General features: G+C 36.0%; 1 protein-coding gene across 1 annotated transcript; it reads right to left on the reverse strand.

Annotated features, from left to right (window-relative positions):
- Nucleotides 1–31: 31 nt before the first annotated feature.
- LOC132790451 (voltage-dependent calcium channel subunit alpha-2/delta-3) lies at nt 32–25286 on the reverse strand. The gene is given in 25 exon segments (XM_060798981.1): nt 32–1512; nt 1589–2098; nt 2160–2390; nt 2453–2592; nt 2650–2768; nt 2836–2909; nt 2912–2948; nt 3109–3156; nt 3595–3679; nt 4114–4170; nt 4416–4558; nt 4614–4819; nt 4878–4949; nt 5020–5127; nt 5204–5278; nt 5347–5427; nt 6795–6848; nt 8542–8625; nt 8701–8841; nt 8946–9395; nt 10063–10457; nt 22956–23232; nt 23300–23410; nt 24714–24795; nt 24853–25286. Coding segments are annotated over 25 exon segments (3816 nt in total). The 5' UTR covers nt 24966–25286; the 3' UTR covers nt 32–1389.
- Between the last annotated feature and the right edge of the window lie 349 nt (nt 25287–25635).

Below are 25635 nucleotides of genomic sequence, written 5' to 3' on the forward strand. Positions count from 1 at the left end.
CACGAAACGAGACATTAAACAACAAGTGGACTGGGAGAATTTTTATTAATTTTATTTAAATATACATAAATAATGTGAAAATTATGCTTAGAGTAAATAGTTAATAACAGTAGCCTTTGCGCGGCAGTTAGAATAGTTAATCTACTCAACTTAAGTAGGACGACTTAAACCTCACAATATAAAGCTTTTTTGTTATTGGAATCTAGATGCAAATTTGTTTTGTTTACTTTAGTGTTGTTTTAGTATTCAAATAAGCTTAAATGCTTTTGCGTATTCTTTGTTATTTCATTTATGACATTTGGTTATGTATTGATCTACATTTGCTTGATACTTCAGCATCTGATCAGTTCTTTGGCTCGCATTTTCTATTAAGTTAGAAGTAATTAATAAAACGATTTTATACATATGTAGGTACTTGTGGGTTATGTTTGCGATCAATTAGTGCTATTAATAGATGAATTTGGTGTTTTAAATAGAAAAACAATAAATTAGTACAAATCTTTAGAAAATAACTTAATATGGTATTAAGCCATTTCAATGATTCTATATTTTAAGTTTAGTTTTATGTCTAAGCTAAGCTAGTATACAAAAGCTACTTAAATTTATTTAATATACCGAGCTAATTGTCTATATGAATGTTTAAATGGCTAACTTTCTCGCATTTCGCACTTTTGAAAGTATTTTTATGTTTCATAATAATTAGCTAAGTGTTACTTACAAACTTGGGCATTAAAAATAAGCTTGTAACACATATTTGACACGCAGTTATACTCATGGATGTCGTCTTCTCTTTATTTCTCACATACACACATATATATATATATACAATTCACCTAGCATAAGCAATAATTAGGTTGTTTCCCCAATTAAAATCAAGTATTACGTTAAGGGATACTTATTAAATTGTTTGTTTTGCTACAATTTGTTATTAAGAGCCCTTCTCGTGAAAATAACATAAGTGAAATTTTTGTCGATTTTGTATTATACAATTGTAGAATTGTTCACCCAACGTTCTTATATCAATAATTTCGAAATTATAATATTTGAGTATCGCATCAACAACTTAGATGTCCTCTTGTAAAATTCGATTACGTTATTACCGAGAAGGGCTAGCTATATTTTGGTCTACGTTGTTTTGTAAGTTTCTTAAGGCCTTTACTGAATTTACACGTAGAAATATCATTGTACGTATCGCACCCTGTCAGATTTAATAGTTTATATAAAGCATAATGCATGCCCCTTTAAACAATTTCGAGTAGCTTTGTATGAGTTGAATGAACAGAGTCAAATAAATTTTTGTTTTAAAATTAAGAGCAAAATGATTTTTAAGTGTAGTAATTAAAAAAAAAGATCATCACTATATGTAGGAGTATTAATAGTGAATAATAATTAATTATTTATATTAAAAATGCAACCAACGTTAAACAGGCGATTCAGTATAAGGCCAATTAGCAATAGGATGAGATTCAGATAGATTCTGGAGCCCTTGCCGCACAACTTGATGCTGCTTTCCTGCGTGATGGCAAAAGAGAGTTACAAATTCAATTAATGGATGAAAAAAGATAGCGAAAGTAGAAGATTCACTTACATTTATATGGCGATTAATGCAGCTCGCAGGACGAACTCGATGGAATTCGTGAACATTTTTATAGCACGATGACTCATTAGTCTCGTATGGATAATTCATCGTTTGGGGATTCACAGTGAGAACCAATGAGACATCTCGAGGACAAAGCTGATCGATGACCAACAGCACTAGATTACTGTTCGGAATTGGCAAGACTACAAATGGCCGCTCGCATGCGTGCGCTGTCATATTGTAGACAACGTTATCCTTTTCATTGTATAATGTGTATAAGTTGCGTTGCATGTCACACGCTTTGAGGCGAGTGCGATGCAATGTTAAATACTTTAACCAACCGTTCTTCGAGTTGATGTTCTCTTCGGCTGGGTCTTGTTTTGTTTCTGGGAGACTTAAATTCAAAAACGAGTTATCAAAATTGGCTATAACACCGGGCGCCAATTGCAATAGTTGAACAATATACCACAGCGCCGAATGCAGCAGCCATTTGCTCATACGCAACAGATTGAAAAGCGGCTAAAAAAAAGTCGGATTACATTAATTACATGATTACATGAATAACTTGTTCTACACTTACCGAAAGTACCATATTTGAGGCATTGTTGTCATTGGGTTTTGGCAACTCAAAACATACTGCCTGATAGTCATAGACAATAACACGTTTGTAAACCTTTTCCTCCACTAAGCGCTTCATAATAGCTCCATTGATTTCACCAAAGAATCGTCCAGTTTCATGTTTTTGTGTTGACATGACTATAAAGCCATTGTTATCCAATATGTAACAATCCTTATCATCTATGGAACAGGCCTAGTATATAAATGAATGGGCATTAATAACGATCGAATATAATGAAATGCATTAAATAATACATTGCCGGTTATATTGTGGAAGAGCTTGTAAAAGGCAGAGTATTGAAATTGGAAACCGACGACTGCAACTGGAGCCGATTTGGAACTCTCATTATAAAATATGGCATTGCTGGCAGTTACAATAATTTCCGAGCCACTCTCTGCAAACGTATAAAAGTAATGTGAGTTCAACTTTTGATAAAACAGGCTAAACGTACCGGCGGCATCGAAAGGCACAGAGTAGACAAAACTCTCTTGGTGAACAAAATATTGATCGACGGCTCGTTTGTACCAAATCTCATCGATTGCTCGTTTATGTTGCTGACTGAAGCTCTCACTAAAATACAATAAAATATATAGTGAAATGCCAAGCAGGGAAGAATTTGTAGTTATATATTTCTTACCCAGCACCTGGCTGCTCTGCTGCATTCGTGTGGATCTCATGCCAACGTGTTAGACCACTTTGTGTGGCCAAAAAAAAACGACGTTAATGCCAAATCGCTGTTTGAATTCGTGTCTGTTGGAATAGAATGCAGTATTTTAGAATATATTACGATATTCATTGGTATAACAATTACATATATTTGTAAACACATACATATGTATTTCATTACATTAAGCGAATAGTATAAGAAAGTTGTTTTTTTTTTTTTTTGACGAGTATTCATTTTGTTTACCTTGGCAGCAAACCCATTAATACGGCTATTGGGCTTGATGCGCTAACGCTAGATAGATATTTTGTATTGTATTTTTGTTGTTGATTTAGACGTTATGAAAGGCATTATGTTATGTGGTTTAAGATTGGAGTAGTCAAGGATTGCAGTATTCATTTGTGGGTGCAAAAGTTATTATCAAAATAGACGAAACAACAATAATACACGAAAAATTCGGAATAATATGCAAATAAAAGTGAGAAAAAGAAAGGCGACACACACAAATTATAAAGTATATCAATATATAACATATACATATATAGTATGTGCTGCCTGGTGCTGCATGTTAAGAATCGAGTGCACGCTCTCATGACGTTGACTGTAACATATATACATGGTACGATGACTGTACGATGTGTACTTAGGCTCAGTCACGTCTAGCTCTGCGACTCGCAACTGTATTATATCAGAGTCAGAGTGCAATGATGTCACTTTGATGTGCCCACTTACCTCTTTTCATCATAATTGGATTTGTCGAAGAATCCCTTTGTGACACGGGCATCAAAGACAAGAGATTGCATTAGTTGGCGATCACCTGGAATTCGAAAGAAGTTGTTGTAAATGATATTGTAATTGGTGCTTAGCGGATTGAGGCTACCGGCATTGTAAAACAATTGGAATTGCAATGAAGATTTTACCACAAAACAAAACAATAATATTTACAATAGTTTATTCTCATGCAGTACATTTGTGCAATTACCGCAGCTAACTGGTGACAGACAACAAACACATTATGAAAAACAATCAGAATCGCCGATTATTGCTCAGGCATCAACCAATTAGTTTTTTTTATTTTCTATGGAATGGTATGAGTGCAAAGTGCAAAGTGCTTGGCTCAAAGATATATATTCTTGGGTGCTACCATTATTAAGTGCACTTAGTATTCGTGTTGAGGGTTTGAGACAGAGAGAGTGAGAGTGAGAGAGAGAGTGTTGCGACTTGGCTTTGTTATGGTTTTTCGTTACTCACAATAGTATCTTTCTTTTTCATTGATTGATGAATATCGGCCAGTTGATGAGTTGTTAGCTGTGAATTTGCACGATTATTGAAATTGGTTTCTTTTTTTTTGAAGATTTGCATTTTTATGTTCTTTTTAGCAAAATTTGTATTTATGTAAATCGAGCAGAAACAAAACGTTAAAACACAATATGCAGAGCTGAAATAGCTGGAGATCGGCATCGGCATGAAAACGGAAACTCTGCTTATCGCCAAGCGGTTTCAATGTCTCTAACTACTGCTTCAGTTACTGCTGAAGTTCTCACGATACTTACAGTATATGGCCGCGGCATGTTCCGGGGGCATTGCGCTTCGACTCGATGGCCAGTGCCAACCAGGCTCAGACATACGATCCACAAAATAAAGTAGCTCTGTTTCGGGTGTTCGGAATGTCTTGTTGGTTTGCTTGCAATAAAGCCTGAAATCATTTTCATTTACTACGATTTACTAATTACAGATTCATTCACTCCTACCAATCGGGATGGATTTTCCATCGCTTGCCATCAAAGAAGCTGCGTATTGTTTTGCCACCCGAAATGTGAGTGCGGTGGATATCTTGTTCAATTGGTGGCTCCACTCGATTCACTCCATACTTCTCTGGATATGTGATTACCAGTGTAAATGGCGTATTTTTAATGGCAGTCCAGTAATATTGCCGCTTGACACGAATCACTCTTTTCTATGGTTTTGGGAGTCGCACAATAATGATACACAAAATGGTAATAAATCTCACTTACCATTTCATCGAAATGATTCTTGACTAACATCCATTTGCTTCCAGTCGACTGATTGATTATCGAATCGCGTATCTTATTTATATAAAAAATTACTATTAAAATCATTTTATGGAATATATATTGCTTATTAGAGATTCTCTACCGTCATTAGCACTGGGTTAAAGTCTCTGGCGATTCTATCATCGTCCAGCAGCTCGACTTCAATCATGTCTACACTATTGTAAGCGGGTTTTAAGATATATCCTTGGAACTATTGAAAATCGAAAGAAGAAAGACGTGTTTATAGATTTTTCGAATTATATTTTGCAATATTGTGCAATACTTACAATAGGACGAAAATCTGGATGGAATAGTACATAACCATTATTGGTTACTATAAACGCATAGCCATTGACGCCAAGCTGTGAAAAAGGGTTTTGTTCATAAGTATACATATATAATTTCTTTTTAGATCAAATCAATAACTTACCATATAGGGCGACAGCAACTTCTTGATTTCAGTTATTGGTACATCGGTTCCAGCCACGCCCAAAATGTTTGCGATTCTTGTCTGTGCGTAAGCAAACATTTGTTCATAAGTTTATTAAAATGATTTTGGTAGATTTGGGGTAGAGTAATCAGAACAATTCACAAGTTTGATATTTATATGCTTGTTTTTTTTTTAGCGCAAATAGAAATACAATAGTACAGATATTTTATGTTTGCATGTTACGAGTACTGAATACTGAAAATGAATTTATATTTTCAAGTTGAAATGGCATTGCTAGTACAAAAGAAAACTTTGATTTTGCTTACATTTAATGACATTAAAGAAATTGAAAAGTAAACCAGAAATTTATAAATGCATTTACGAATACGAGTATGATTAAGCATTTGTTTTACTACGCAAGAACTTACAATACAGTTAAATTAGCTGACAGTTGTTTTTTTTTTTTTGTAATTTGAAACATAAAATAATTATATTAAGCAACTTTTTATTTTTGAATTTTGCATCTTGTTTTATTGGCAGTTAAAAGTATATAAGTATAATTACATAGTCTGCCAAATAAAGTACTAAGATCGTATGAGAGAGCGTTGTGAGAGTGGAAATCGAAGTAGCGCAATGTAAACCGAAGGACACAAAAATAATGTTCATTTAGTTGAAAAAATTTCACAAGCTTTAAATGAAACTTTAATCTTAAATGCAAAATCAGTTCAAGTGTAAAATTAGCTAACTAAAAAAATATATAGTATATGTAAATTGTCAGTGTACTTTAGTGTTGAGTTAGGGTTTGTATCATGAAATTTCGTGTGAGTGTAGTTGTATTTTCTTCTTCTTCTTTTTTATCACAGTTTTTATACCCTTCTCACAGAGATTGTTGTTTGGGTGGAGAGCTTGTTAGGTGTAGGGACGAAAACGAAGGGTGCATAATATTATATATATATGCTATATTGCGTAGTATTGTGGAAATCGTTCAGCCGAGTGTTGCCAGTAGTATTTAGGACAGATATGTACACATGATTCCATATAAATCGCTTTTTACATTTGGTTGAAGTCAAGAGTCGTTAGTTGAAGCGTACAGGATTAATGAATGTTATACAAGTATATATCAAGTGGATATCAGAAGATATCTCTCAAGAGAAACAAAAACCCAACATCGCACGAAAGCCATCTTATTATAAATACAAGTTAATTTGAATGCTGGTTAATGAAGTGGCGAAAAGAATAAAGTTAGGAAGTGCAAAATTTGAAAATTTCGTGGTGACATTGTTTTTGTTTTTTTTTTTTAGAATAAAACTCATGCAGCACAGTTCAAATCAAACTAAAGAGAAACAGAAGAAAAATATAACGTAATAATAATAGATTATAAATCAGTTGATTTCAATTTCTTGATTGTTGCAGTTGTTGTTGCTTAAATTTATAAACAATTTACTCACAACTATGGTATTTTGCTTGGCAGCCGGATTTATATCGGTCGTTAGATTAATGAGCTGTGAATTTGTATTGGTATAGTTTTTAATAAATAAATGTCTATAATCCCAAGCAACTTAAGTGCGCTACATCGCGGGGCTTAGCAGCAAGCAACTAAGGTTTGGGTAATAAAGTGTATAGTATTAAGCTAATATTGGAGCAATGTCTATTAATTTGTTTGCCGTCCTTAAGGCAGATCTTACGAAGGGTATAAAAACTTAATTGTTTATACCTAATTTTGTGTGTTTTCTGGATGTTTTGTATTTATATTTATGTACATAAATTTATTTAAATAATGATTTTTTTTTTGGGTCTGTAGTTCTTATTATTATTAATGTGCTTTGCAGCTTAAGCATGAGTTCCCGATGATGATTGTTTCACAAAAGAATTAATTAGGATACCGATCCTAACATTAATCGATTATAGTTTTCGTGTTTTAATCATGTTCCAGTGTTTGTATCAATTTTACATAAATACTTGTATTGTTGAAGACTCTTTACCACGCGTATCAGCTAAATAATTTTGTATTATTATTATTATTATTACGAGTACGGTTTGTTTTGTTACGTAAAACAACAAATGTCAAACTGAACTACACATAATGCTTTATAATAATGCTTTGTAAATTCTAGATATACTTTTACTTGTAAATATATATGTAACGAGGTAACGAGGTATATATGAATATAGAAAGAAAATTGTATATGCTAGATATATATTATTATGTAGTATAATTATGTAGTAGTAGTAGTAGTAGTAGTATATTGGTAAATACTTTACAACTCGAATTGGATTATTGAATTTGTAAGTTTTGTAAGGTTTGTAAGTTGATTTTAGAATAATTGGATTTTTCCTAGTATATGTAGAATACGTGGTCAACTATAATGTCAAAAAATTAGCTAATAAAATATCATGATCCTAGATCATGTTAGCTATATATGTATATAAATATATATATATGTAGTTATATACGAGTAGTAAGTTACATAATTAAGTATATCGATTAAATATGGAATAAGTATGTATGTAATGTAGCGCAAAGTATAACAAATTGTTTACTTTAGTCTTATACACATATATATCAATGTAAATATACATCAAAAGTATATTCGATAAATCAATATTGCGATTAATTGGCGTATACAAAACGTTTTGCTTAACAGCATGTACGAGTATGTTTAAGTACTTTTACGTTTACTTTAAATTTAATTAATTAATTTTGTAGCTTTGTTAGAATTTGGCATTATAGTTTGTACCTCACGTGTTTGCAATTCCCAGAGTGCTTCATTTATTAAAACTTCTTCGGTGATATTCTGTAGTATAGTTGTGTATAGTAGTAGTAGTTTGATAGTAGTAGTAGTAGTAGTAATTGTTGTGTGTTATATATATATAACGCATAAAATATTAATATAGTTGTATTAAATAGTGAGAGTATTTATATAGATGAATAGAAATTTATCTGGATAATGGTTTTTGTTTTTGTTCTTGTTGTTGTTGTTGTTGTTCATTTTAATAATTTAATAATTGCTTTATTGATCGTTTGATGATGAGAGAGCGTAAATGAATGCATCGTCGTCTGCCGTGCGACTTCGCATAGTAATTTATAATATTTTCGCTAAGAATTTAGAGTGCTAACTTTTTGTTTTTGGTATTGGTATTGGTTTTAAATTGGTTTCGTGCCCGGGCACTTGGAATTTTATGAACCTAACTTACCGCATTCTCACGTCGATCGTAAATTGGCATTGACACGGTTGTCATGAATTGATAAACATCCGAGTCAACTGGTTGGTCCCACGTCTGTATAATATCAAATAGATTAGTATTCCAACTTAATACGAGTTATTTAAATCACATTCGATCATTCTGACTGACCTCCTTTGTCCGTTGATACGCTCGCTGACGCATTTGGCTGGGTTCCAGCATCGCGTCCTGAACTCGTCTGTATTCAAGGACATCTTCCTTTTGTTCCTCGCACTGTTTCAACTCCCACAAATGATCGGACAGCTTGGTATCCTAGATGGTGGCATTATTGTGGGTTGTAGAGTGTTTTGTGGGTATTGTAAATGCTTCCAGATTGTTTTTGGTTTTTGTTTTTTTATATTGATTCAGGTACCCACCTCAAGGTCCGCATAAACTTGCGTCCATATAACCGGATGATCGTGCCTACCCAATACCAGAGGTCTAGCCATTACCGGTATATAGTTTAAGACCATTTCACGCACCTCTGCAGTATCACTGAGGTGCACATAATAGCCCTGATTCTCGCATGCCATCCACCGTATATCATCCCAATTTGCCACCTCTTTACCAATTAAATAGGTGAACACGCGCACCGGCCTATAAGGCGGATCACGCCAATTGTAAAACCGGAAAACTTCTTCATTAGTTTCCGGAGCTCCATCGCCAACAATCATTATGGCCTGGTTGCAAAGTGCTCCGCGCGAATTAAGTCTCGCAGTTTCGAATATTTCAAATGCATAAGTAAGTGCGGCGGTATAATTGGCAATCGATTGGGGTTTAATCGTTTCAATCTTTTCTTTTAGTTCACGGATGTTGCCCAGATTTGCCTGAATGAATTTCGAAGTTGGGTGTCAAAATGGGTTGTTTCTAACGTTTTGTTAAGCTGCACATACTTATATATACTATTTATATTTGAAATATATTTATGTATATAAAACCAAATTATGTAATTATTTGTATGCAGTAGTATATATAAATATATGAATGTGTATGTGTGAAAGTACCCGCTATCCCTAGAGTATTAAATTAAATTTTTTTCAACCATAAAGTGTATAATTTTTACAGATAGATAACAACTAGATTTCAGTGACTATTAGATCTAGATCTTTTTGTATTAGCGCGTCGTTAAAATATATTTTTAAATTCGACACATAACGCGCATTTTATTGAATTAAAGTTCTTGGTCTAATTTATACACAAAAATTAATTGTATAAATTCTTGAATTGAAAAAAGTAATTGTATAGTATATTAATTTAATTGAAAAAAAGGCACATAGGTTAATTTAATACGAATTGTATAGGCAAAAATAAGTGGCAAATTTATGGTATATTTGACACACTAGAAGTATTTTTACGGTATATTTTGTATATTTTCTCAAAAAGGATAGCGGGTATCTCACACATAGTTGCAGCTTTTTAAAAAGTTTTTGTTTTTTTTTGGTAAATTAATTAAAATGAAAATAATTTTAGAATATTAAAGAAAAAAGTATATACTTGAATTAGCTGATCTTCGAAACAGTGGACAAGCGGGGTGACTTTATTATCAAAGGTCAAGATGTTCACAAAGTCATTTGTACCCAACGTGTCGAGTATTGTATTGACAACATGCTTTGCGATATCTAGCCTCTGTCCCAACATTGAGCCAGATTTATCCAATAGGATAATAATATCCTTTGGGCTTGTCGCCGCCTCCATGTACCAAGAGCGAAATCGGCAATCATATAGATCGACCGGAACATCCTTCTTCCATTTCGATGCTGGGAATTGACGCATAAAGCCTGTTGAACTGCCAAAAAATTGCCACGACAAACTGGGATCGTTTTTATAATTATCACGGAAGATTTGATCCAAATTCTCCGACCATTGAATCGCTTTTATAACATCCGATGCTGAATGTTTTTTGTGGAATTGTTGTTGTATGCGTGTACATTATCGGCCATTTGTTTTTTTTTTGTTTTTTTTTGTTGGAAGCAACGGAAAAAGTTTTCAGAGAATGTTATAATTAGTTCTCATTTCTTTAGATCCCTTAGAAACTAAACCTAGAAAAATTTTGTACGCATACATTTTAAAATTGCATAAAAACGGGTGCACAGGTGCAATACAGTGCGTATGCTTATTTTTTCTACTTAGGCAATATGGTGAGCGTGTTAGTCAAGTGTTAATGTGGCTTAGTTGGGAGTTGTACGGTGTAACGGCGCCTACAGCAACATGTATTGAATTCGGCCTAAAAGTCTGCTGAGTTTAAGCCAAGGTTCATGTTGTTGCAAGTAGCTCCTAAAAGTATGCAAGTTAAATTTCAACCAAGGGCGCAGCTTTAAGTGCATCAGCTGCGCTGTAAAGCCGAGCTTTAAGTAGTGCATCAGCTGCGCTGAAAAGCTCATTTGACGTTTAGCGAGTTGCACTGGAAAGCTCAGCTTTGACGTTTGTGTCACCACGCGCATGCGCAGCTAGCTTAAGCTAGGCTGGTTCCGGTCAAAGCACTTTTCTGGTGACCGGCAGCGTGCATAGACGCATATTGGTTGGTATAAAAATTTATACCACAAGACACTAGAGGTTAGAATTCTCTTAGTGCATTTGATACTTGGTAAGAATAAATAGTAATAGATTCTGGTAGGTGTTCTTTACTTATTGTTGTCGTTTACACAGGTCGTTTCCGAAATTTTCTGCTTTTGGTTTGGCTCTTTTTGAGCGTGACAGTGCCTAAGCTAGCAGCCGGCGGAGCGCTACTAAGCGCCATCTTTGTCGCCGCCCTAGCGGCCAGTAAAGCGCGCCAAAGTGCTCTCATTGCGGCACATAGCAGCTAGCTAAGCGCCCTTAGCGCCACCTTTGCCGCCGCATAGCGGCCAGCGGAGCGCCCTTAGCGCCACCTTTGCCGCCGCATAGCGGCCAGCGGAGCGCCAGTGCGCGTCTTCTTGGCTACCGCGTCAGCGGCCAGCGGAGCGCCACTGAGCGCCATCTTGGCTGCCGCAGTAGCGGCCAGCAAAGCACCAGCGAGCACATCTCTGCTCGAGCCGCCAGCGCAGCACCCTGCGACTTCTTGGCCTGCATCTGCGTCGTCAACCTCAACTTTAATCATCACCAGTATCTTTTTCATCATCTCATCTCATCTTTATCATCTCATCTCATCTTTACTCCTGATTATCAGCGACCAGATCGCTTACATATATAGTGTGTGTGTGTTAAAGTGAATTTATGAGAAATTAAAACCAAATCTGAAAAGTTTAAAATGATGCGCTACATTGTATAAAACAAAAAAAATAGTGAAACAATATGATAGAGTAAAAGCTCAACAGTGTAGCGCCGCTCAGCACAAGTTAAAATGAAACATGTTGAGAAAAATTTAGTATAGCAAAAATCGCAAAAATTGCACAGAAATGTTAAAAATTAAAATAATTAAATTTAATTTAATTTAGTTAAAATTGTTTAAAAAAAATGAATACGATAAAAAGTTAAAAGTTGAAATTATTTAAAAATTGAAAGTGCATTTGTTCACAAAAGTAGTTAAAATTTCAAATTAATAGTAAAGCGCTACTGCAATTGCAGAATTTCAAAATTGCACAAAAATTAAAGTTAAAAGTTAAGTTAAAAGTAAAAAAAAAAAAATGATTTAAAATCAAAAGAAATTAGCGCAGCTGTTTGGTTGATATAAAAGAATAAAAAGTTAAAATTAGAACATGTATTGTGACACATTCAATTAAAAATAAAAGCGCTAAAATATTGTAAAACAACAAATTAAAAAAATTGAAGCGCTACAAGAATTAAACAAAACAAATGTACAAATATAAATGAAATAGTTGAAATTAAATAAGAAATTGTAGAGCCATGAGAATTTAGAATTTAAAACAATTGTTGAATGTGAAGTGCACAAGTTACAAAAAAATTTAAAATATAAAACAAAACAGCTAAAAGCTTAGAAGGCAAAATGCCTAAACGAAAATTATTATATTAAATTAAATTAAACAAATAAGTTATGAAAATCAGTGCCAAGTTATAAAATATCAAAATTAAAACAAAAATTAAAACGTATGCAAATTATATTGAATAACTAGTACCAGTTTCGCGTAGGTACAATATGAAGTGTTTCGGTGAAAGTTGTATTTTTTTATTTTTATTTAGCACTGTTCCAGCACACCTTCGTCGGAGATCGATCGCCGCCGCAGGAGTTCTGTTGGTGAGTTTTTTATTGCGAAACACACACTTTATACTTTCACCTCGATTTACATTGTACAAACACGAATTATAAATTTATAGAAAAGCATACGAAAAAAAATTAAAAAATATTAAATATTAAAAAAAAAAAAAATAGGTTTGAAGATAAATTATAAAATTAGATCAAAGTTTAAAATTTGGTACATGAAATAATACAAAGCACTGAAAGTAAAATACATTATATATTTAAAAGAAACTTTAAAAGAAATATTGCAACTGTCCTCTTGTAGTATTATTGATCATTTTGTACTATTTTTATTTATAATGCCATATTGTTTAATATCTATCATTAATTAAATATTGTATACCATGAAATAATTTACTTTTCATTTAGCCGAAACAAGCCAGCGACACCACTGTCGTAGGGTTAAAAGGGATCACCAGAGCCATGCTCTGATGCTGTGATCATAGGTTGGGAGGGACTTCATCACTTGACAGCTGTGATGGCCTGCCTCAATTCTCGCTCTTTCTTTCTCTCTCTTTCTGTCTCTCTCTCTCTCTCTTATTCTCTCTTTGTTTTTTCCTAATTTTTTGAGACATTTTTGGATCTTTCTTCTCTTTCCGGCTAGTTTTCTAGCAATCCCTTCTTCGTCGCAGCACGCTCAATTTCTGATCTTAAATTAATAATAATGAGCAGCGAAGAAAGGGCTATTGGCATAAGCAAGACCACCACCCCCAAAGCCGACGAGCTAGAGCCGGACTCTAAAGCGTGCCCCGCAAATGCCGATAGCCCTGTCGCCTTGTGCTTCTTCTCGTTGCACGTTACAGTTATAATTAATTATTATTAATTAAGAAAAGTGGCGCCCAACGTGGGGCCTTAGTGAGTACAGTAAATACTCATTAAGACTCTCGGTTAAATTCAAATATCGTACTCTAAAATCTTTTTATCTTCTTTTCATTCATTTTCTTTTTCATTCATTTCTTTTCAAAAATTCGACTTTATCTCAAATTTGTTATGGATTACAAGAAGGAATACACAATCAGTTCCTTTTTGGCCAAAAAGAAAAAGTTGGATTGGAATTTTCCCCTTTTAATTTTTTTGTATTTGCCAATGATGAAGTTATATTTTTATGAGGAATACAAATAAATTCAACCACGGTTGGTTATTTGGCCCATTTAAATTGGTTTTCATCATTGGTGAAGCAGGCCGAAAAGGAAAAGTTGTGTAGGAATTTTCCCTTGTAATTCTTATACTTGCCAATAATGGAGTATTTATTTTTATGAGGAAATACATAATAATTCAACTACGGTAGATTATTTTGGCCCATTTAAATTAATTTTCAGTATTGGTGAAACAGCACAAATTTTGATGTTCTTCATGTCAGTCGAATGGAATGTGTAAATATTTTGTTTAGAAAATTTTGCAACCTCGAGTGACTGAAGAATATCCAAAATTGAATTCTTCTTCTTTCGAATTTTCGTTTCTAATTATTGAATTTGCCAATAATGCGGAATTTATTTGTATGAGGAAATACAAATAAATTCAACTACGGTTGGTTATTTGGCCCGTTTAATTTATTCCTCATTATTGGTGAAACGGTTCAAATTTTAATGTTCTTTATGCCAGACGGCTTGGAATATGTAGACATTTTAATTGGGAAATGCTACAACCACGAATGACTGAGGAATACCTAAATTTGAAACTCTTCTTCTTAGGAATTAGGCTTCTCTGATTTGCTGGAATACAACAAAAGTATTGTAGACTGCTTTGTTGTCCGTAAATCAGGTCTAATTTTGATGGAAAATACATGTAATACACTATTTCTATTTCTTTTTTTTTTTTTTTTTTTTGAGAATTTTGGTAGTGAATGAAATTACCCTACGATATGTGGTTGTCAGGCTTTGTTATCGGCTAAAAATATTTATGAATTATTTCTTTATATCTCTACGTTATTTTTGGTTCCTTTGAATAGTACCATTTTTGTATTTTTTTTAATTTTTATTATTTATTTATTTATTATTTTTTTTTTGTTTATATACATTGTTCGTTGGTTAGTAAATTTTTGGTTTTTTCTTCTGTTGATAATTTTCGATTAAGATCGACTCTGGAAACATTTATTAGCTCTATAGTTTGTTTCGTTCCCTTTGAAAAATGAGTGTTGCTCGATCGCCGAACAAGGGAGCAATGGGCTTGCCTATCGCTTCATGTCCTTTATGCAAAAGGAAATTAAGTCCGTTGCAGAGGCGTATAGAACCGCATGCAACCACGAGTTTCACAAAAAGTGCATAGAATTGCATTTTAAAACGAAGGACAAATGCCCAGTTTGTCAAGTGCAATCCAGGCCAGTTGAGCCATCGAATACTCAAGGGTTGCAAACTCGCTCACAGTCTAAAAGCCGTCAGGCAGAAGAGCGGAGTAGCGATTCAGTGACGGATGACGTTGCTAGCACATCGCAAATGAGATCGAACATACGCGTAAGTGATTCAGAGAATCCTGAATCCGTGAATGCTCTTTCCTTGCTCGCTATGGAGAGAAGATTGCTCACTACTCTCTCCGAGAGGATGGCCGAACTAATTCAGAGTTCGGTCGTAGATAGTGTGCAAAGGTTGATCGCGACTCCAGCAAATAGCGATGCTAGAACCAGCACACCTCCAACAGGGCAGAGAATAGAAAGTAGGCCTGAGTATGTCAGAGAGCAAAACTTCAATGCTGACTCTGCAAGGATCAATTCTGGCACTCCAATGTCGCATGTATCCGACCTATTAAATAGGCCAGACAAGGTAGTGCAAGTATTAAATGGTTGGAAAATGAAATTCTCTGGAACAGGAGTATCCGTTGACAATTTTATATATAGAGCAGAGGCACTCACACATCAGACCTTAGGCGGGAATTTTGTTGTTCTATGTAAGCATGCTAGCGTACTTTTCGAAGGCAAGGCCCTCGAATTCTATTGGCGTTACCACAAAAGCGTCTATGATGTGAAATGGGAAGAATTGTGCGCAGCCTTGCGATCACAGTTCAAAATCGCACGAGACGATTGTGACATAGAGGAGCTTATTAGGAACAGAAAACAGAAACCGAATGAGTCGTTTGACAGTTTTTACGAAGGTTTATCTGTGTTAATAGATCAGTTAGAAGTGCCGTGGTCTACTCTGAAGGTCGTTCGCGTCCTTAAAAACAATTTAAGGCCTGAAATACGGCATGAGCTGTTAAATGTAGACGTAAAACTGTGTCAGATTTGAGGGAGATATGCCGTCGACGCGAAACCTTTTGGACGATGTCCAAAAGTCTCACGGCTACGTAAAAGGACACCATTTAGACGTGAAGTCGCAGAGTTTGTAGATTGTCAAACTCAGAGTATTGAGTCAGAATGCGAAAGCGAGTTAGACATAGAAGCTCTATCCTTGGTATGTTGGAATTGCCGTAAGGAAGGACACCGATACCAGGATTGCGTATCAGACCGAAGAGTCTTTTGTTATGGCTGTGGAGCAGCTAACACGTACAAGCCGAGTTGTGGCAAGTGCTCAAAACTCCAAGCCCGGCACATCGAAGTCAGCGTACAAACCGAAGACTTCGAGTGCCTCAAGAAGCCAAGCGACAATGACAGACGAGTGACGGAAGTCTCACAACTTCCACCATACACATTACCAAATGTGAAAATTTTACCGGACTTACAGAACGATGTCAGTTTATTACTACATCAAAAAATACCAATATTGAAAGAGAAAACCGTTCTTACAAATGATTTTTCACCAGATTTTACGAAATCCAAAACTCGAAGCACAAAGCGCATTAAATCGTTTTGGCAGCAGGTCAAAAAGTGTGTGCTAGGGTTAGAACACATAGGCACACTCTCACCTGGATCTAGCGATCCTCGACCATTTTTGTCCGTTCGAATTCTCAATCGCACTGTGTACGGTCTGCTAGATTCAGGGGCTTCAATAAGTTGTTGCGGAGGAGCGCTAGCAAAAGAAATTATTGAGAATAAAATCGCATTTAAAGAAATTAAGAAAAGCGCAACCACTGCCGATGGAAGACTTCAGCAAGTTGTAGGGCGGATGAAAGTTAAGGTAGAGTACGCTAATCTTGAAAAACTCTTAGAAGTTTATATTGTTCCATCCCTGAAACAAGACCTGTATTTGGGTATTGATTTCTGGAAGCTTTACGATCTTCTTCCGAAAAATCTAGAAGTAGCCAGTGTCGAAGATTTTAACACCAAAGTTGAAGATGAGGACCAACATGAATTATCGAGCAGTGACAGGGCCAAGCTAGCTCTTGTGATAGAGTGTTTTCCTTCATTTGCTCGAAAGGGATTAGGGAAGACGAATTTAATTTCGCATTCTATAGATGTGGGCGGCGCTAAGCCTATTAAGCAGCGACATTTCCCAGTCTCGCCTGCTGTAGAAAAGGCGATGTATGCTGAAATAGACAGGATGCTGGATCTGGGAGTGATAGAAGAGTCAGAAAGCGCCTGGTCTTCTCCAATCGTTATGGTAACAAAACCAGGCAAAGTGCGAATCTGTTTAGACTGCCGTAAAGTAAACAGCTTCACGGAGAAAGATGCGTATCCACTTCCTCAAATTAGCGGCATTTTGAGTAGACTACCTAAAGCTGAGTACATCACCAGCTTAGATTTAAAGGATGCGTATTGGCAAGTGCCTCTCGAGGTTCAAGCCCGAGATAAAACGGCTTTCACTGTCCCTGGTAGGCCGTTATATCAATTTAGGGTTATGCCTTTTGGATTGTGTAACGCGACTAGCACTATGTCGCGATTGATGGACAAGGTAGTACCGGCCCATCTTAGAAATGAAGTATTTGTATATTTAGACGATTTGCTTATAGTCTCATCTAGCTTCAATGGCCATTTGGAGGTGTTGAGAGAGATAGCTCTCCACATTGAGCGTGCAGGTCTGACAATCAACATTGGCAAAAGTCATTTCTGCATGCGCCGTGTGCGCTATTTGGGCCACATAATCGGAGACGGTGGAATTAAGACTGACCCAGAGAAAGTCAGAGCCATAAAAGATTTTCCACTTCCGAAAACATTACGAGGTTTGCGAAGCTTCATGGGTTTGTGCGGTTGGTATCGCAAGTTCGTTCCGAATTTTGCCTCGTTAGCTTCACCTTTAACCGATTTAATGACCACTAAACGAAGATTTAGTATGACACCGGAAGCTTGTACAGCATTCGACGTGTTGAAATCACGCCTTAGTGAAGCTCCCGTGCTATGCAGCCCTGATTTTACTAAGCCATTCGCAATACACTGCGACGCAAGTAAATCTGGCGTTGGGGCAGTATTAGTTCAATTGAGTGAGAACGGAGATGAACGTCCAGTGGCTTTCATTTCGAAAAACTCAACAAAGCTCAACGCAATTACACTGTCACCGAGCAAGAGTGTTTAGCAGCGATTGTAGCACTGAAGAATTTTCGTGCTTACGTGGAAGGTCACGAGTTCACCATTGTGACTGATCATGCTTCGTTAAAATGGCTGATGTCCAACCATGATTTAAATTCACGTCTAGCTCGTTGGGCATTATCGTTACAAAGGTATCGTTTTAAGATAGAACATCGGAAAGGCACAATGAATGTGGTACCAGATTCTCTGTCGAGAGTGAATGAAGATGGCGTGGCTGCCATAGACTTACGACAGGGTTTAATTGTGGATTTAGACTCGCCACATTTCAAGTCTCAAGAGTACTTGGAGTTGCTCGATAGCGTAAAAGCTAATAGTACAAATTTTCCGGATTTAAAAGTTGATAGTGGCTACGTGTATCGTAAGGCTGAGCATTTGACAGGAGAGCAGATACACGACGAGTATGCCTGGAAACTCTGGATACCAAAAGAATTGGTCCCTGAAATTCTTTTCCAGTCACATGACAGTCCTTTGTGCTCACATGGGGGTATCCACAAAACCATCGAAAGAGTGAGGAGATATTATTTCTGGCCTGGTCTCGTTTCTGATGTTAAAGCTTACATCAACGCTTGTGAAGTTTGTAAAACTACGAAAGCACCAAATCATGCTCTGAGACCTCCTTTGGGTAAAGCTCCTGAAAGTCAGCGGTTTTTCCAACGCCTTTTTATTGACTTTCTTGGACCGTATCCCCGATCAAGGAGTGGAAATATTGGAATATTTATAGTACTCGACCATTTCTCAAAATATGTTTTCCTTAAGCCAGTAAAAAAAATAAACGCGGCTCTCGTAATTAAATATCTGGAAGGAGAATTATTCATGACTTTCGGCGTTCCAGAAACTATTGTCTCTGACAATGGATCGCAGTTTCGCTCTGAGGCGTTTCAAAAGCTCTTGAAACAGTATGGAGTAAATCAAATGTTCACCGCTGTTCATTCCCCTCAAGCGAATGCATCTGAACGAGTTAATCGCTCGGTAATTTCGGGAATAAGAGCTTACTTGCGTCCAGATCAGAAGGATTGGGACGAAAGCTTAAGCAAAATATGCTGTGCTTTGAGATCGTCCGTGCATTCGAGCATCGGTACTTCTCCATATTACATGGCTTTCGGCCAGCACATGATTACGTCGGGGTCAACATATGCATTGCTTAGAAAGCTAAACATGCTGGATGATCGATCATTAGTATTTAATCGACAGGACTCTTTTGATTTGATCCGTAAGAATGCATGTAAGCTGATGCAACTTAAGCATGATGTGAACGAGAAACGTTACAATTTGCGGTCAAGAATAGTAACTTTCGCGCCAGGACAAGAAGTGTTCCGTCGAAATTTCAAGCAAAGTTGCTTCCAGACTGGTTATAATGCAAAGTTTGGTCCTGCATTTGTAAAGTCGCGAGTTCGTAGAAAACTCGGCAACTCGAATTACGAGCTCGAGGATTTGCAAGGCCGTTTGCTAGGCAATTATCATGTCAAGGACATTCGACAATGATGTTGCTTCCGGCGGTATCAGTCTAGGGTATCTATTGAAAAGGAATACCCTAGTCTGATTGTAGCGGGGGGGTTTTGTAACGGCGCCTACAGCAACATGTATTGAATTCGGCCTAAAAGTCTGCTGAGTTTAAGCCAAGGTTCATGTTGTTGCAAGTAGCTCCTAAAAGTATGCAAGTTAAATTTCAACCAAGGGCGCAGCTTTAAGTGCATCAGCTGCGCTGTAAAGCCGAGCTTTAAGTAGTGCATCAGCTGCGCTGAAAAGCTCATTTGACGTTTAGCGAGTTGCACTGGAAAGCTCAGCTTTGACGTTTGTGTCACCACGCGCATGCGCAGCTAGCTTAAGCTAGGCTGGTTCCGGTCAAAGCACTTTTCTGGTGACCGGCAGCGTGCATAGACGCATATTGGTTGGTATAAAAATTTATACCACAAGACACTAGAGGTTAGAATTCTCTTAGTGCATTTGATACTTGGTAAGAATAAATAGTAATAGATTCTGGTAGGTGTTCTTTACTTATTGTTGTCGTTTACACAGGTCGTTTCCGAAATTTTCTGCTTTTGGTTTGGCTCTTTTTGAGCGTGACAGTGCCTAAGCTAGCAGCCGGCGGAGCGCTACTAAGCGCCATCTTTGTCGCCGCCCTAGCGGCCAGTAAAGCGCGCCAAAGTGCTCTCATTGCGGCACATAGCAGCTAGCTAAGCGCCCTTAGCGCCACCTTTGCCGCCGCATAGCGGCCAGCGGAGCGCCCTTAGCGCCACCTTTGCCGCCGCATAGCGGCCAGCGGAGCGCCAGTGCGCGTCTTCTTGGCTACCGCGTCAGCGGCCAGCGGAGCGCCACTGAGCGCCATCTTGGCTGCCGCAGTAGCGGCCAGCAAAGCACCAGCGAGCACATCTCTGCTCGAGCCGCCAGCGCAGCACCCCTGCGACTTCTTGGCCTGCATCTGCGTCGTCAACCTCAACTTTAATCATCACCAGTATCTTTTTCATCATCTCATCTCATCTTTATCATCTCATCTCATCTTTACTCCTGATTATCAGCGACCAGATCGCTTACATATATAGTGTGTGTGTGTTAAAGTGAATTTATGAGAAATTAAAACCAAATCTGAAAAGTTTAAAATGATGCGCTACATTGTATAAAACAAAAAAAATAGTGAAACAATATGATAGAGTAAAAGCTCAACAGTGTAGCGCCGCTCAGCACAAGTTAAAATGAAACATGTTGAGAAAAATTTAGTATAGCAAAAATCGCAAAAATTGCACAGAAATGTTAAAAATTAAAATAATTAAATTTAATTTAATTTAGTTAAAATTGTTTAAAAAAAATGAATACGATAAAAAGTTAAAAGTTGAAATTATTTAAAAATTGAAAGTGCATTTGTTCACAAAAGTAGTTAAAATTTCAAATTAATAGTAAAGCGCTACTGCAATTGCAGAATTTCAAAATTGCACAAAAAATTAAAGTTAAAAGTTAAGTTAAAAAGTAAAAAAAAAAAAAAATGATTTAAAATCAAAAGAAATTAGCGCAGCTGTTTGGTTGATATAAAAAGAATAAAAAGTTAAAATTAGAACATGTATTGTGACACATTCAATTAAAAATAAAAGCGCTAAAATATTGTAAAACAACAAATTAAAAAAATTGAAGCGCTACAAGAATTAAACAAAACAAATGTACAAATATAAATGAAATAGTTGAAATTAAATAAGAAATTGTAGAGCCATGAGAATTTAGAATTTAAAACAATTGTTGAATGTGAAGTGCACAAGTTACAAAAAAATTTAAAATATAAAACAAAACAGCTAAAAGCTTAGAAGGCAAAATGCCTAAACGAAAATTATTATATTAAATTAAATTAAACAAATAAGTTATGAAAATCAGTGCCAAGTTATAAAATATCAAAATTAAAACAAAAATTAAAACGTATGCAAATTATATTGAATAACTAGTACCAGTTTCGCGTAGGTACAATATGAAGTGTTTCGGTGAAAGTTGTATTTTTTTATTTTTATTTAGCACTGTTCCAGCACACCTTCGTCGGAGATCGATCGCCGCCGCAGGAGTTCTGTTGGTGAGTTTTTTATTGCGAAACACACACTTTATACTTTCACCTCGATTTACATTGTACAAACACGAATTATAAATTTATAGAAAAGCATACGAAAAAAAATTAAAAAATATTAAATATTAAAAAAAAATAGGTTTGAAGATAAATTATAAAATTAGATCAAAGTTTAAAATTTGGTACATGAAATAATACAAAGCACTGAAAGTAAAATACATTATATATTTAAAAGAAACTTTAAAAGAAATATTGCAACTGTCCTCTTGTAGTATTATTGATCATTTTGTACTATTTTTATTTATAATGCCATATTGTTTAATATCTATCATTAATTAAATATTGTATACCATGAAATAATTTACTTTTCATTTAGCCGAAACAAGCCAGCGACACCACTGTCGTAGGGTTAAAAGGGATCACCAGAGCCATGCTCTGATGCTGTGATCATAGGTTGGGAGGGACTTCATCACTTGACAGCTGTGATGGCCTGCCTCAATTCTCGCTCTTTCTTTCTCTCTCTTTCTGTCTCTCTCTCTCTCTCTTATTCTCTCTTTGTTTTTTCCTAATTTTTTGAGACATTTTTGGATCTTTCTTCTCTTTCCGGCTAGTTTTCTAGCAATCCCTTCTTCGTCGCAGCACGCTCAATTTCTGATCTTAAATTAATAATAATGAGCAGCGAAGAAAGGGCTATTGGCATAAGCAAGACCACCACCCCCAAAGCCGACGAGCTAGAGCCGGACTCTAAAGCGTGCCCCGCAAATGCCGATAGCCCTGTCGCCTTGTGCTTCTTCTCGTTGCACGTTACAACGGTATTTGGCAAAGCATTTTGTATAGAAACATCATTCACAGTATAGCAGATATCCAGGAATAATTTATAAGTCAGACCAGTTTCATATTTCTAGTATACGCAATATATTCGAAGAGACTAATTGATGTTACGAAAACATAAACCCAGAAACTCTATACAAAAGTATAAATTATAATATAATCCTCACGCGAATAAACCTTTTAAAAATTTAAGATTTCTTTTTATCGAAGCGAAGACTTTAGAGCGCTAAGTGAATCAGAGATAACTCAAAATCACCGACATAAGTACATCGACTATTAATCATTCTATAACTAATATTGTATATTGCGTGTGAAGAAACTACTATAACAACATAGTTGTCTTCTCTGGTAACGTTGTGTATGCGTGTGTAAGCTCTTGTACAAAACATAGATTAGTAATAGCATTAATGAGTAGAGTATAAGTAAGATTGTTAAAAAATGCTATCTCAAACCTCGATCAAACACATTCACAGGCACGTGCACTGAACTGACACTGAAGTTGACCGATGTGTTATGAAATTCTGGTCTTGGCTCCAAAACCAACACCTTGGGCGGCACATAGATGAGTGGTTCACCAATCTGGTCATCCATATCCGGTGGAGTTGTTGGAGGTGGTGGCGTCGGTTCGCCGGGCTCCGCCATCTCTTTGGCATTATAGTATGAGAACATTTTGTCCGCCAAATCGTTTTGATGTGACAAGGCGGTGTTTTCTGCCGTATCCATAATACGCTAGGGTAACAAAAATATATATATTTTTTAAATGAACAATTGACATATTTAAGACATTCGGACTTACTCGCACTGCGCTGACTTTAAGATCCATCATCATTTCTACTTCTTTGGCCATTGATTCGACAATTGCGCCTCCCTGTCGTGGAACTACTTTTGCTCCTTCTTGTTTAAAGTTCTGCAAATATATAATATGTATAAGAGTTAGACAGCTTGCTAGAGCGCGGAAATTTCAGAGATTATTATTAACGTGAAGTAGTTATACATTAATGTCTTGATTTGAAAATGATGTTCAGAGATCATTATAATATAATTTAACGTGAAGTAGTTATACATTAATGTCTTGATTTGCAAATGATGTTGCAACAGACATGCATTCTTCTCCTTATTAAATGCACATTTTCTCTCTCCTATATCTAAAACCAAATCGTAGAGTACCAGGTCTACAAGTATAAAATTAATAGGATCAATTCTTATCAGCCTTAATGTTTTATTTGATTGTTTTCTATAATATCATATTCGATATTCGACCAGTCAAAACACAAACAATATCTAATTTCTTCATCATACTAAGAAGTCAAATTCTCATTTCAATAAAGGAACTGCAAAATGCTTGTCGAGGTATATGGTAATAAAACTTTATCAGAAAAATGCATCCAACATTTCTGAAACAATGATTTTAATGTGAAATATAGAATTTTATGACCATTAACTTCTTTAAAAAAAAAACAAATATTCAGGACGAGCCATGAAATGATTAAAAAAATCTGAAAAAGTGTCAGCAATCAGTCCTAATCAGGACATATTCAAATCACTTGGCAGGAAGCTGTTACCCCAAGTAGTATGGATGTTTTCGTCATACTGCTGTGAAGATAATTAGCTTATATGTTGTTTAAATCATTATTGACTATATAAAGCAGAACTTTCCTACATACTACATAAACTTTATCTTTTGGAATATTAAATAAACTACATTAAACTAGGTAGGACTTCTTCCCACAATTTTTTATACCCGTAGATATTATATGTATTCCCATATGGAAGAAGTGTGCCTCTCGAAAAAGTATGCAAAAGGGAGAAGGATACATCTCCGACACTATGAAGTACATATGTTCATGATGTTATGATGTCATGATATCATTGTCAGCAGCCGAAATGACACCACTTGTTCTTGTTATTCAGTAACTACATACAGTCTTTGTTATTTCACAAAATTGGGTTGGACTGTATAAAAATTGTTGAACTTATTTAAGAATTCATTTTATATGGCAAAAATATGTTGCAGGTGTCGGATTTGGTATATTTAATATTCTACTTTGAATGTAATAGTATATTTATATACCAAATATAGTTTTTCCTTTTTTCGGGTACACGGCGACTTCGTGACGGGTGCTGGCTTCCAACAATGCCAAAGTTATTAACTTCACTTACAAACGTCAAGAGCAATCAGTGGTAATGTGAAAAATCAATAAATAACTTACTTCTAGTAATTCCTTGCGTCTGGTGATGAAATCGCCCAGGGAAAATAGTTCCAAGCCTAGTCGGTCCGCCCATGAGTGCACTCTGTAAGTTGATTAGAAGAAAATCAGAATAAATAATATCAGGCTGGGATGTACTCACAGATTGTAATTAATAGTTTCGCCAGCAACTAGATTGACGTCAGGTGCCCAACATATGAACACCAATAGAACACTAAGGCAGAGGCGACTCCGGGCCCAAGTTAGTCTCGCCATAATGCAGCACTTGAAGAGTTGATTTGAGCCGCAACATAAATCTTATCCGGCCTGATTAAATTGTTGTCCGATTTTCTATATTGTCATACACATAGACATTCCATCAATTTATCTAGTTTAAGGCTTTGGCCCTACGTTTACGATTAGATAACAATCATATTTTGAATTTCCAGCTATTTGTTAAACGTATAACATTTTCTCCTTTTTCTGCTTAAATATTATATTGTAGCGATTGCGTTACACTTTTCGTTTTGTGCGTGAAAAATTCAGGACGACTGCAAAAAACTTTTCTATGTATACTGCCGTTAGCTTTGACGTTTGGCTGACGTTTCTGTGTCATGGATGACAAATGCGTTTACTGTTAAAAAGTGCGAGCGGGATACATACTGTAAGCACGAATTTGACGTTTGCTACACTCTTTCCGCATTGCTCTGCGTTTGCGTTGACATTTGCCGCATCTGCGCTCTGCATTTATTTACATTCTACGAAGCCCTACAGGTGTTTGTTTACATGCGCGTGCAGCTGCGCACTGAAAGCGTTCTCATTTCCCATATGTTCAAGCTTCTGTCAGCTGAGCACTTGTTGCATACATGCAGCCATTGAACACATACATTTATGAGAAGGGGTGCAACTTTTCCTCTATAAAGCTCCGAAGAGTAAGCAACAGATT

The sequence above is a fragment of the Drosophila nasuta genome, chromosome 3 (genome assembly GCF_023558535.2).
Source record: "Drosophila nasuta strain 15112-1781.00 chromosome 3, ASM2355853v1, whole genome shotgun sequence".
Lineage (NCBI taxonomy): Eukaryota > Metazoa > Arthropoda > Insecta > Diptera > Drosophilidae > Drosophila > Drosophila nasuta.